The 12521-nt window shown below is 42.5% G+C and overlaps 1 protein-coding gene across 1 annotated transcript in view; it reads left to right on the top strand.

Annotated features, from left to right (window-relative positions):
- Window positions 1-12521, top strand: part of CPNE4 (copine 4) — a 630026-nt gene that overhangs the window by 539287 nt on the left and 78218 nt on the right. Inside the window, exon 7 of the mRNA XM_007936892.2 lies at window positions 9766-9864. Within this exon, the coding sequence (XP_007935083.2) occupies window positions 9766-9864 (99 nt within the window). The remainder of the gene's footprint in view (window positions 1-9765; window positions 9865-12521) is intronic.

The following is a 12521-nucleotide window of genomic DNA, read 5'->3' as shown; positions in this document are numbered from 1 at the left end:
TCCCTATTTGTGCCCCTTCCAAAGAAAGGAGTGCCCCCACAATGTGGAAATTATCGAAAAATATCATTAATATCACATGCAAGTAAAATCTTACTGAAGATAATGCAAAAATGTTTGCAGCATTATATTGACCAGGAGCTGCCAGAAATTCAAGGTAGATTCAGAAGAGGGCATGGAATGAGGGATATCACTGCTAATGTCACATGCATCTTGGCTGAAAGCAAAGAGTACCAGATAGATGTTTACTGGTGCTTCATTTTTCAAATGCATTTGATTGTGTGGATTATAACAAATTGTGGATAACATTATGAAGAATGGGAATTCCAGAACATTTAATTATGCTAATGCAGAACCTTTATATAGACCAAGAGGCAAACATTCAAAGAGAACAAGGTGTGATAGTTAGAGCTGTGTGTCAACTTGGCTAGACCCAAGCTCTGTGTGGTTGTTCCCATGATGGGATTGGATGGCTGTGTTCTGAGAGGCCAATCTGTTCAGGGGGAGTTTCCCTAGGGGTGTGGCCTGCTTCCAGGATATCCAGGGACATCCTGAGGAGAGAGACATTCTTCTGTGGATCGGGACTCTGTTGTGCTGCCTACAACTGTCCATGAGTGAGCAGTCCACCGTTTGGCCTTGAGATCTTGGATTTGTCATTCATTGGAGTCAACTGCCACTGTACTGCCTGCCAGCCTTAAGCTTCTTGGCCCCCTGCAGTTGCAGAAGCTAAGAAAAGCCTCCAGCCTGACCTTTGCTCCAAGGACTTTCGACTTGCCGGCTTCTATACGTTTGTGAGCCATTTTCCTAAGATAAATTTCTCTTTCTCTTTGTATATATATATAAGTTCTGCTGGTTTTTGTTTCTCTAGAGAACCCAGTCTAACACACAAGGGATACTAAATGGTTTAAAATCAGAAAGGGCATGTGTCAGGGTTGTGTCTTTTCACCATACTTTTTCAATCTCTATGCTGATCAAAGAATCCAAGAAGCTGGACTAGATAAAGAAGGACATGACATCAGGATTGGAAGAAGACTCATTAATAACCTGTGATATGCAGATTACATAATCTTACTTGCTGAAACTGAAGTGACTTGAAGCACTTACTAATGAAGATAAAATACTATAGCATTCAGTATGGATTACACTTCAACATAAAGAAAATTAAAATGCTTACAACTGGACCAATAAGGACATCACAATAAATATAGAAAAGATTGAAGTTATCAGGGATTTCATTTTACTTGGATCTACAATCAACACCCATGGAAGCAGCAGTCAAGAAATCAGACGTCTTATTGCACAGGGCAAATCTGCTGTAAAAGACCTCTTTAAAGTGTTTAAGAGTGAAGATGTCACTGAAGATTAAGGTGCGTCTGACCCAAGACATGGTGTTTTCAATAGCCTCATATGCATGTGAAAGGTATACAGTGAATAAGAAGACCACAGGAGAACTGATGTATTTGAATTGTGGTGTTGGCAAAGAACACTGAAAATGCCATGGACTTCCAGAAGCATGAATAAATCTGTCTTGGTAGGACCTCTGGTAGCCTAGTGCCTAAGGCATTTAACTGCTAACCCGAAGGCTGGTGGTTCAAACTCACCAGCCATTCCTTGGAAGGAAGGTTGGGCAATCTACTTCCATAGAGATACTGCCTCGGAAACCCAAGGAGGGGTCACTATGAGTCAGATCCAACTCCATGGGAGTGAGTAATAGTAATGGGGAGTAGGTACAGCCAGAATACTTCTTAGAGGGTAGAATGGCTAAATTTTATCTCACTGTGGTGGTTAAGTTCGTGTGTCAACTTGGCTGGGCCTGGTTGAATGGCTGGGCAGCTGGATGTAGTATTCCGCATGATGAGACTGGTAATCAGCTCCATGGTGGAATCTCCTGTGAGCAGCTGAGTAGCTGCCTTTGGATATATGATCTGCTTCCCGTATATAAGAAACAGCTTTGGGAATGGCCCCCAGCTTATGGCATGCTTGAACCCTGCACGTAGCTGTGTTTTGTTCAGCAGCCTGCCATGCTCTGCTGACCTCGGAAGTATCAGTGGACTGGAATGAATGGTCTGCCGTGTGGTTTGATAACTTCGGGACTATGCCTTTTTACTTGTTAACCTTGGGCTTGTCATCTCAGTAGCCAGCAGCTGTCTAAGAAAAGCCTCTAGCTCCTATAGGCCAGGAGCAGGAGACAGAGCTGAACCCCAAGGTTGAGGGGCTTGCATCCCTAGAGCCTGTCACTTTGAACTTGGACTTCTAGCTTCCTGAACTGTAAGAGAATCCAGCCCCTAGACCATGGCACTTTGAACTTGGACTTAAAGCCTCCAAACTGTAAGAGAATAAACTCCTGTTTGTTAAGGCCATCCCATTTGTGGTATATTCTTGTCAGAGTGGCGCTAGGTAACCAGAACACTCACCTACTTTGGTCATGTTTTCAGAAGGGACCAGTCTCTGGAGAAGGATATCATGCTTGGCAAAGTAGAGGGTCAGCAAAGAAGGGGGAAGACCCTTAGCAAGAAGGATTGACACAGTGACTGTGACAATGGGCTCTAGCATGGCAAAGATTAGGAAGATGGCACATGACTGAAAGCATTTTGTTCTGTTGTGCAGGGGGTAGATATAAGTCGGAGGCAACTCAATAGCACCTAACAACAACAATCTTTATGGCAGCAGATCTCCAGGTCTTTGTTCCAGTGAAGCCTCTGATGGGTTTCAACCACCAACCTTTCAGTTAGCAGCCAACAGCTTACCCATTGCACCATTAGGGCTCCTTGTCTGGAGTGTAGTAAGCCCTATATACATTTTAACAATTATGATTTGCTGTTTGTATGGTACTAATAAAATCAGGGAGGCAGGGAGCCTAGATTTTAGTCCTAGTTCTAAACTGGGTAAACTTACAGAAGTCTTTTTGCCACAGGTTTCATTTTCTATAAAATGAAGGAGTTGCCTAGACCATCTGTTGAGCTCAGAGGTCTCAGAGGTCCACACCTAATCTCCAATTGTGAGATGTACGAATTTGAGGAGTCTTTGGGGCGTGTGGGCAGTTGTGCAATGCTGATGTCTCACAGATATGTCAGGGTCTCCTTATTGATTGACACCAAGAACTCTCTTTCTCAGTTTTTCTATAGGCTGCTTGATCAGTTTACTTTCCACAAAGATGCATTCCTCTGTCAGCCCCATCAGTGCTGTCATAAGCAGGGCTTGGTTCTGGTTCAAGCCCAGCTATACTGAATCAGAATCAACAGTTTAACAACCTTCCCCGGTGATTCTAATAGATCCCCTAGTAGTACACAAAAGAATCACCCAGGGAGCTTGTTAAAATGTAAATTCTGATTCAGTACAGCTGGGGTGGAAATGCAAATTCTCAGCAGGAGCTTGAACTAGAATGAACTGGTTTGAAGCATTGGTCTGTCCTAAACTAGCTTAGTGGCAGGAAGAGAGGGAAAGACAATTTTTTATTTGTCTGCCTCTCTGTGTGTTCCTTCCTTTGGGATCCTTTCTGAGAAAGGTCAAAACAATATTCTGCAACTGCCATGGTGAGAAATGCTAGCAATTCAAGGACCAGGGCCCTTGTAAGTAGTGGGGCCCCTCCTGAGAGGAAATGGGCAATGACTGGCCTCCTGTCAGGTCTGACTCACCCTCCCACTCAGCAGTCTCCATGGTCATTCTCCTGCTGGAGAGCTCATTACAAACATCTTCAATGTTGTGGTTGGCAGGTGAAAGGAAAGACAGTAACTAATTAAATCATGACGAGGAATCAGAGGGTAAAATGTGGTTTTTGATTAAGATTCTGAGACACACCAAAGTACTAATTACACCCTTAATCAAACCCTTACCTGATTGTTCTATATTCTACTGTGGTGAGAGAAGAAGTGTTATGTCCTATGTCTTTTCCCCTAAAAATAGAGACTCTTGCCCTCCTTCCCAGTCCCTGGGTGGCACAATCCCCTTGCGCTCCACTACTAACCTAAGGGTTGATGATTCGAATACACACAGCAGCCTGGAATTCTACCCTGTAACACAGGGGGTCACCGTGAGTCAGAATCAACTCGACAGCAATGGATTTTTACCCTCTTTCCCAATGCAGGAGATGGTCAAAAGGCTGCTTCTGCTTCTTCTCTCTTATTTGCTTCTGCCTCCTTTTCCTTTCTACTTCCCCCTCCCCAAACTTAGAAGAGTGGGTATCTGTGTGTCAGACCCCCGGCATTCAACATATTTGCTACTGGGTAGAGTTAAGAGCCTTAAGAGCAAGGTCCCAGGAACCACACTTCTTTGTCTCTGTGTGTTTAAGCCCAACAAGTTTGCTTCTGTTTCTTTCTTCAGGTAGTAAATGTGTGAGTATCAGGGTCAATAAGGAGAGGCTGTTGGCAAGCAGAGAGAAAAATGCCTGGGAGTAAGTTACAGTAAATCAATTCACAGTGTTCTACAGTGTGACACAATGCACATCCTGAGCAATTTTTCCAAATGACTGAATCATTGATCAGTTCTACTGTCCACTGGAAAAAATGAGGTAGAACTTCATCCTACCTTAAATTAACTAGGATTTCTCATCACTCCTACCAAAGCTAGTTGCATGCTCAGTGCTTCAAGCTTAACCTTTTGAAGCCCAACTAAAGTGATTCCCTGCCCAGTGAGAGAGCAACCCAAATTAGTTGAATACTCATTCAGTCAAATGAGTATTTGAGAAATATTACAAAAACCAAACCCACTGCCATCGAGTTAATTCTGACTCATGTTATTGTTGTTGTTGTTAAGTTTCGTCGAGGCGGACCCGACTCATAGCGACCCCTCCTTGGGTTTCCAAGGCAGTATCACTACGGAAGTAGATTGCCCTATCTTCCTTCTGAGGAGTGGCTAGTGGATTTGAACCTCCAGCCTTCTGGTTAGCAGTCAAGTGCCTTAGGCACTATGCTACCATTCTGACTCATAGCTACCCCCATTCAGTATCTGAGGCAGTAGATCTTTATAGAAGCAGATTGCCCAATCTTCCTTCCACAGAGTGGCTGGTGGCTTTGAACTGCCAACCTACTGATTAGCAATCAAATGCCTTAGGCAGGGGCCAGTACCCAAATCTGACTCCCTGAGTGAGGGTTGGAGTATAGTTTTTGTAAGATTCAAGAAAAGATTCTATACATATTCATATGAATTCCAGGAATTCGGGCTTGAATTTGCTGGAGATAAGCTAAACTTTTGTTTGCCTCCATCTAAAGGGACAGTCAATTTTTAATGCAGTATGCTTACATGCTGGGGGAGCTCTGCTGGCATAGTGCCTAAAGGCATTTGACTGCTCACCAGAAGGCTGGAGGTTCAAACCCACCAGCCACTCCTCGGAAGGAAGGTTGGGCAATCTACTTCCATAGTGATAACACCTCGGAAACCCAAGGAGGGGTCGCTATGAGTCTGATCTGACTTGATGGCAGTGAGTTTAGTTTTTTGATGCTTGCATGCTGGAGGAGTTTGTCATCAGCTGCTCAGGGCTTACACAGAGGGGGCGATGTTAGTTCTGAGAAACTTCATTGCATTTGTCCCACTGCACATATCCACAGGCCAAAAGAGATCTGAGCTGGTTTTAACTGATTTCAAGTTGGTCGCAGTGGGTTTTCTGAAAAACAACTTTAAGGCAATGAGTTCTCATACCCACTCATCTGTTTCCAACCAGGGTGAGGGATGGTTACAGAAAAGACAGGGAAGTGAGCACCAATTCAACTTGGTTTCACTTTCATTAGCTTTAGTATTATTATTATTGCTTTAGATTAAAAAAAGAAACAAGTGCTCCCCACTCAGTTCTCAATCACTGTGGTCATCTTGCACCACTCTCTGGTTTGCTTGTCCACAAAATATGGACACAGCCCCTCTCCTTCATTCCCCAAGTCACCATCAGCATAATACTGTTAGGGGTAGCAGAGTTCACTGAAGTCTCAGGGGTAATAGCGGTGGGAGAGGTGAGGGAGGAGTAGAGGGGAGAGAGTTATAAATAAGCTTACCTTGAAAATTAGACTTTGCAAAGAACCCCTAGTGGTGCAGTAGTTAAGAGCTTAGATGCTAACCTAAAAGTCAGTGGTTCAAAGCCACCAGTCACTCTATGGGTGAAAGATGTGGCAGTCTGCTTCTGTAAAGATTACAACCTATAGGAAGCCCTATGGGCCAGAATCTACTCGATGGCACACAACATATTGCAACTACAAAAAAGCTCTGGGTTAAGACAATGTTGTTGTTGTTGTTGCAACATTGTCTTAACCCAGAGCTTTTTTGTAGTTGGAATATGTTGTGTGCCATCGAGTAGATTCTGGCCCATAGGGCTTCCTATAGGTTGTAATCTTTACAGAAGCAGACTGCCACATCTTTCACCCATAGAGTGACTGGTGGCTTTGAACCACTGACTTTTAGGTTAGCATCTAAGCTCTTAACTACTGCACCACTAGGGGTTCTTTGCAAAGTCTAAACTATAAAAAATTAAATTGAGGATACCAAAAAACAAACAAACAAACTCACTGCCATGGAGTCCATTCGACTCATAGCGACCCCTCCTTGGGTTTCTGAGGCAGTATCACTACTGAAGTAGATTGCCCAACCTTCCTTCCAAGGAGCGGCTGGTGGGTTTGAACCACCAGCCTTCTGGTTAGCAGTCAAATGCCTTAGGCACTATGCTCCCACAGCATGAATCTGAGGGTCACAGGTATTATCCACATTCTGTACCTAGTCCCAGGAGCTTTGTGCTGTAGTCTGGCAAAAGAAATAACACTGGACCTCACAGTTTCCAGAGATCCTTACCTGTCTTTAGCCTCCTTTCATCCCAATGCTGGGCCCAACTTTACCCCTCTGATGAAACCTGCCCCGACTTCTTTCTCAAGCCATGCTTCTGGGCCTGGCCTCTGTGTCTCTAGTTACCAAGAGACACACTCAATTTGACCATTGCTTTATTCAGCAGAGCAATTTTGTTCCCTTTATCTTAACCTCTTCCATTCTGATTTATTCTAATCCATTCTCTTTCATAATCAAAAGTCTTATTGATATGTTTTCCAAACAAAAGAATTGTCCACCAAAATCTCCACATTGACAGCAGAAGCTGAAGCTGAGAAATGGCAGTTCTTCAAGATGCCTCAGGGAAAAAAATCCCAACAAGCACTTTTTATCCCTATCAACTACGTATTTAAAATTTTCTTCCAATACTGTAAGGATGGTTCATGAAGAGTGAATTGGGGAAGATTGAGTGATTATGTGAGAGGGAGTCAGATCATGACAGATCCTGGAATATATGATAGACTATATACATTTTTATTTTAAGTGGGAGATTACATGCTTAGTAGATTAGAGGGCATGGGAAACATGGGGATACAGAGGTGGGGGGCTGCTGTTGTAATATAGGTAAGAAGGAGAGTAAGAATGGAGAGAAGTGACGGAATCCAGTTGTATTTAGGAGACAGAATGGAGAAGACCTGATGTGAGGGTGAGGAGAGAGAGTGAACTCAGGAAGGAAGCCCAGTTTTCTGTTTGTAGCAAGTAGGTGCACATTGATGCAAATCACTGTGACAGAAAATAAATGAATAGGAATAAATTTAGATGGAAAATAATGTTTTGTTTTAAACATATTTCATCGTAGGTTTGTAGGACATCCAAGCAGAATCTGGGTACAGATTTACCAGTCAGGTTTTGTAGGTAGAAGTGAACAGTGGGGTCTGCATCCTGAGAAGAAGCTAGGCTGCCTCTTGTTGTTGTTGTTATGTGCCATGGAGTCAGACCCGACTCATAGTGACCCCTCCTTGGGTTTCTGAGGCAGTATCACTATGGAAGTAGATTGCCCAACCTTCCTTCCAAAGAGTGGCTAGGGGGGTTGAACCACCAACCTTCTGGTTAGCAGTCAAGTGCCTTAGGCACTAGGCTACCAGACCTCGCCTTAAAACCCTAATATTCCAGGGATCACCTGAGTGAACGTCCCTTTTGCTGCCTTGACTAATTTTTTTTTGCAGCAAATCATTGATTTAAGATGTGCAAGAGCTGTCTAAAGTGCTTGAGACCTAAAGTGCTTGAGTCCAACCTCCACCTAAAAATAACCTGGAGTTTCCTTTTCATCTAGGCATGTGTGGCCCAGGAGAGGGTTGGTTGCTAATTTAATCAAAGTCATTTGACAGTGTGTCACTGGGGAACCCAAAATTTGTCCTTAATATTCTTAGAGGGAACAGTTAGAAATAAATGGTCACAGCTTGTGTGTGATAGATTTCTGATATTTACAAGTGTAGCTTATCTGTCATCATCTTACACCCATTTTTCATGTAGCAGAGTTAAAGGCTCACATTTTTTGCCTCTTTACTCATTTTTATTGACATCATTCTTTGGCCTTTAGAAGGAAAAAAGAAAAAGAAAAATGTGATTGATAAGACCTCACTCAAATCATTAAACATTAGTTGCCATTGTGGATATGAACTTAGCATCTGATTCCAGCTCTAAACCAGGGTTCCAGTCTGCTACAGAAGGTTTGCTCTTGGCTACTAGCCTGAAGTTTCGCAGTTCAAAGCCACCAGCAGCACTGTGGAAGTAAAGTCTGGAGATCTCATTTCATAAAGATTACAACCAAGAAAAGCCTATGGAGCAGTTCTGCTCTGTAATACATGCAGTCACCATGTGTCAGAATTGCCTTGACAGCAGCTAACAACGTGGGGAAAAGAGTACTGGCATTGGAGTCAGGACACCTGCCTTGAATTCCCAGGTTTTCATTCACTAGATGGAGCTCTGGTAGCATAGTGGCTAAGACACTTGACTGCTAACCAGAAGGCTGGCGGTTCAAACCCACCAGCCACTCCTCGGAAGGAAGGTTGGGCAATCCTACTTCCGTAGTGATACTGCCTCGGAAACCCAAGGAGGGGTCGCTATGAGTCAGGGCTGACTCGAGGGCACATAACAACAACAACAAGAAGATGATCCCTTTGGCAAGTCACTTATCTCCTTTAGGTCTTCCTGGCCTTATCTGAAAAATAAATAAATTATTGCAGTTCTCACTGCATCACAGTATTGCTTAGAGGCCATGGCTAGGTAAAGGATTATAGAAACAAGAAGAATAATACAGCCCATGTACCTCAATCTCAGACAAGCTTCATGCTGCCTTCGGTAGCTGTGGCTGTGTTCTTTTTTTTTTAATCAATTTTATTGAAATATAATTTATATACAGTGAAATACACAAAACTAAAATGACATAAGTCAATGCATTTTTTTTTTTTTTTTGCAGTGTTCCCTCTCCTCCCCTCCCACCCCTGGCAACCAACAAAGAAAGTTTCCCTTCGTATGTAAACCCTTGACCCTCCTCAACAATGAACAAATAATATATTTGTCTTTTTGTGATTGATTTATTTCACTCAGCATAATGTCCTCCAAGTTCATCCATGTAATGCGGTGTTTTGCAGATTCTACATTAGTCATTAGGGTTGCACAGTATTGCATTGTGCATATGTATCATAGTTTGGTTATCCACTCTTCTGTTGATGGGCACATAGGTAGTTTCCATCTTTTTGCTATTGTAAATAGTGCTGTAATGAATATGGGTGTGCATGTATCTGTTCTTGTCCTGGCCCTCACTTCTTTAGGATATATACCTAGTAATGGGATTGCTAGGTCAAATGGTATTTCTAATTCCAGCTTTTTAAGGAATCACCATACTGCTTTCCACAGTGGTTGTATCATTTGACATTCCCACCAGCAGTGTATGAGAGTCCCAATCTCTCCACATTGTATTGCGGCTGTGTTCTTAAAATGAACAAAAAGCCTTCTTTTCTCTTGCAGTGCATAGTGTGGGACTGGGACTCCAATGGCAAACATGACTTCATTGGAGAATTCACCTCCACATTCAAGGAGATGAGAGGAGCACTGGAAGGGAAACAGGTACGTGGTAAACCACTTGTATTATTTCCCCAGATGTTTCTTTCCTGGTGCATACTTAGCAGCCAGCCACATATGAAACACCTAAAGGTGAGATATCAAAATAGGATTAAGTGTGATAAAAATGGAGCATGATGGAATATAAGTACCTTGATTCTTGTACTAGTGCACCCCAAACAATTGTGTGACTGTGAATCAGACATTGCCCCAACAGGGTAAAGTTTCTCCATTGTAATATGCAGAGGTTAAATGAGAATCTTTCTAATTTTCTGGAGTTGTAAAGCTTTTGGAAAGTGACTCAATTTTTCTGTGTCTTACTTTTCTCAACTAAAATAATGAGTGCAATAATTATACTTACCCCATAGAATCATTGTAAGGATTAAATGAGATCATCCATGATGTGTGCTTAGCAGAGCACCTAGCACATAACTAACGCTTTCAAGACATTTGCTATTATTAGTACTAGTCTTTGCAGCACTATTTTACCATGAATTGGTGACATTAATAACACATTTAATCCTTGGAAAAAAATTATTTGAATTCTATAGATTTTCACCATGGGCACCAAGTTTTCATCTAGTCACAGAATTTCACTCTTACATACCTGAGAACAAGACATGTACCCAAATACATATACCACACATGCACATAGGGATGGATCCATTACCCTACATAGAAACCTAAGCTTCCTCTGTGTTTTTCTCTCTCAGACACAAATACCTTCACATATACATCTATATTTGGCAGTTGCTACATACACCCTAGCTATAACTATTCTGCCTATGCCCATGGCTGAAAGTGTGGGAGGATGTAATGCCATCCAGGGTACAGCCCTCAATAAATAACTAATGGGAGTTGGGTACAAATACCCCACCACCCTTAGCCTTCAGGTGGCATAACTCTGAAATGTGTGCTCTGTATTGTTTCCCAGAATCTTCTAGAAGGAATAAGTTCCAGTTGCCCACAGAGGTAACCACCTTGATAACATGCCCTTACTTGACTGCCTTCCCTCCCCTATTTCAATGTCCCACTCCCCTACTGGTGCTTCCTGGTATTACCTCCAAATGAACTACCCAAAACCAAAGCCACTGCCCTGCAGTCAATTCTGACTTATAGCAACCCTATAGGACAGGGTAGAACTACCCCATAGGGTTTCCAAGGCTGTGAATCTTTACAGAATCAGACTGCTATATCTTTCTCCTGTACAGTGATTAGTAGGTTTGAATCACCAACCTTTTGGTTGGAAGCCAGGTGCTTTAAGCACTGCACCACCAGGGCTCCTCCTAAATGAACTCTCACTCAAACCAATCTCACTGCCATCGAGTCGATTCTGACTCATATAGACCCACATTGGGTTTCCAAGGCTGTAAATCTTTATGGAAGTAGATCACTCCCTATAACTTCTGTGGAGCAACTGGTGAGTTTGAACCACTGACCTTCTGGTTAGCAGCCAAATGCCTTATCCACAACACTGCCAGAGAGTTCTTCCTTCATCAGGGTTTGCTTCTGGAGGGACCCATTCTTACTCTGGACCTAATGTTCCCATGGGAGCTCTGGTAGCATAGTGCCTAAGGAACTTGACTGTTAACCAGAAGGCTGGTGATTCAACCCCCACCAGTCACTCCTCGGAAGGAAAGTTGGGCAATCTACTTCCATAGTGATACCCCTCAGAAACCCAAGGAGGGGTCGCTATGAGTTGGATCCAACTCGACGGCACATAACAACAACAACAAGTGTTCCCATGGAGCATAAAATAGAGCAGAAGGTTCAGTAGCTTTGAGAAAGTTCCTTTTCCTTGGAGATGACATGCTATACCTAGGGTGGTCAGCAGTTGGTTAGAGACGTCCCAAATCACTCTTCAAGTCTCTTCTTTCAAATATAAGGTCAGGAAATAACCAGACTGGATAGAATTAGAAGCTTATCTGAATATATTCCTTATTGAAGACATTACTTTGGTCTGGAAACTCAAGAGCAGATTTCTGTATAGTTCCTCCAACCTGCTGTCCATGATCTATTATGTACCCAGCACTGCAAAAAACTTACCAGACACAGCCTTTCACCCACAAGCAGTCCTACAGAGTCTCAGGGCCACAGTTAATACCAGCACTAAATTATAAAAAAAAGTCACTCCCAGAATAACAACAAATATAACCAGTGAAATTGTTGCTCCATTGAATGTACGGACCCTATAGAGCTAATAAATCAATGACAATTATCAATAGTACCTGCTAGAGTTCTAAAGAATTTTTAAAGTTTTATTCTCTATAAATAGAAATGGTCAAACCAATAAATATGAGAAACATTTCTTAGCCTCCTATGAGTGTATTAAAGGTAATATCAAACACAAACCACAATTGAAAACCCTAAAGCCTGATGCTTTTTGCAAAAAAAAGAATATGAATCTTTAAATCACATGCCTTGTTGTATCACAGAGATACCATAAAAATTTTAGTTGCATTCCCCAGCGTCTGTTTCAGCACATTTGCACTGTGAGATCTATTTTCTTATTTATTGACTCTATTAATATTTATTGAGGAACCCCAGTAAGAGCCAGGCTCTCAGTGTGCCATGACTGACAATGGCGGACATGGTCTCTGTCCTCCAGGTGTATACAGACTAGTAGGCATCTGGAAGGAATATAAGCACAAATCAAATAAACA

This window comes from Orycteropus afer, unplaced genomic scaffold (assembly GCF_000298275.1).
Source record: "Orycteropus afer afer isolate SDZICR_OR568_19922 unplaced genomic scaffold, OryAfe1.0 scaffold00003, whole genome shotgun sequence".
Lineage (NCBI taxonomy): Eukaryota > Metazoa > Chordata > Mammalia > Tubulidentata > Orycteropodidae > Orycteropus > Orycteropus afer.
Note: the sequence above shows the minus strand (reverse complement) of the source record. Positions and strands in the feature narration are given on the sequence as shown.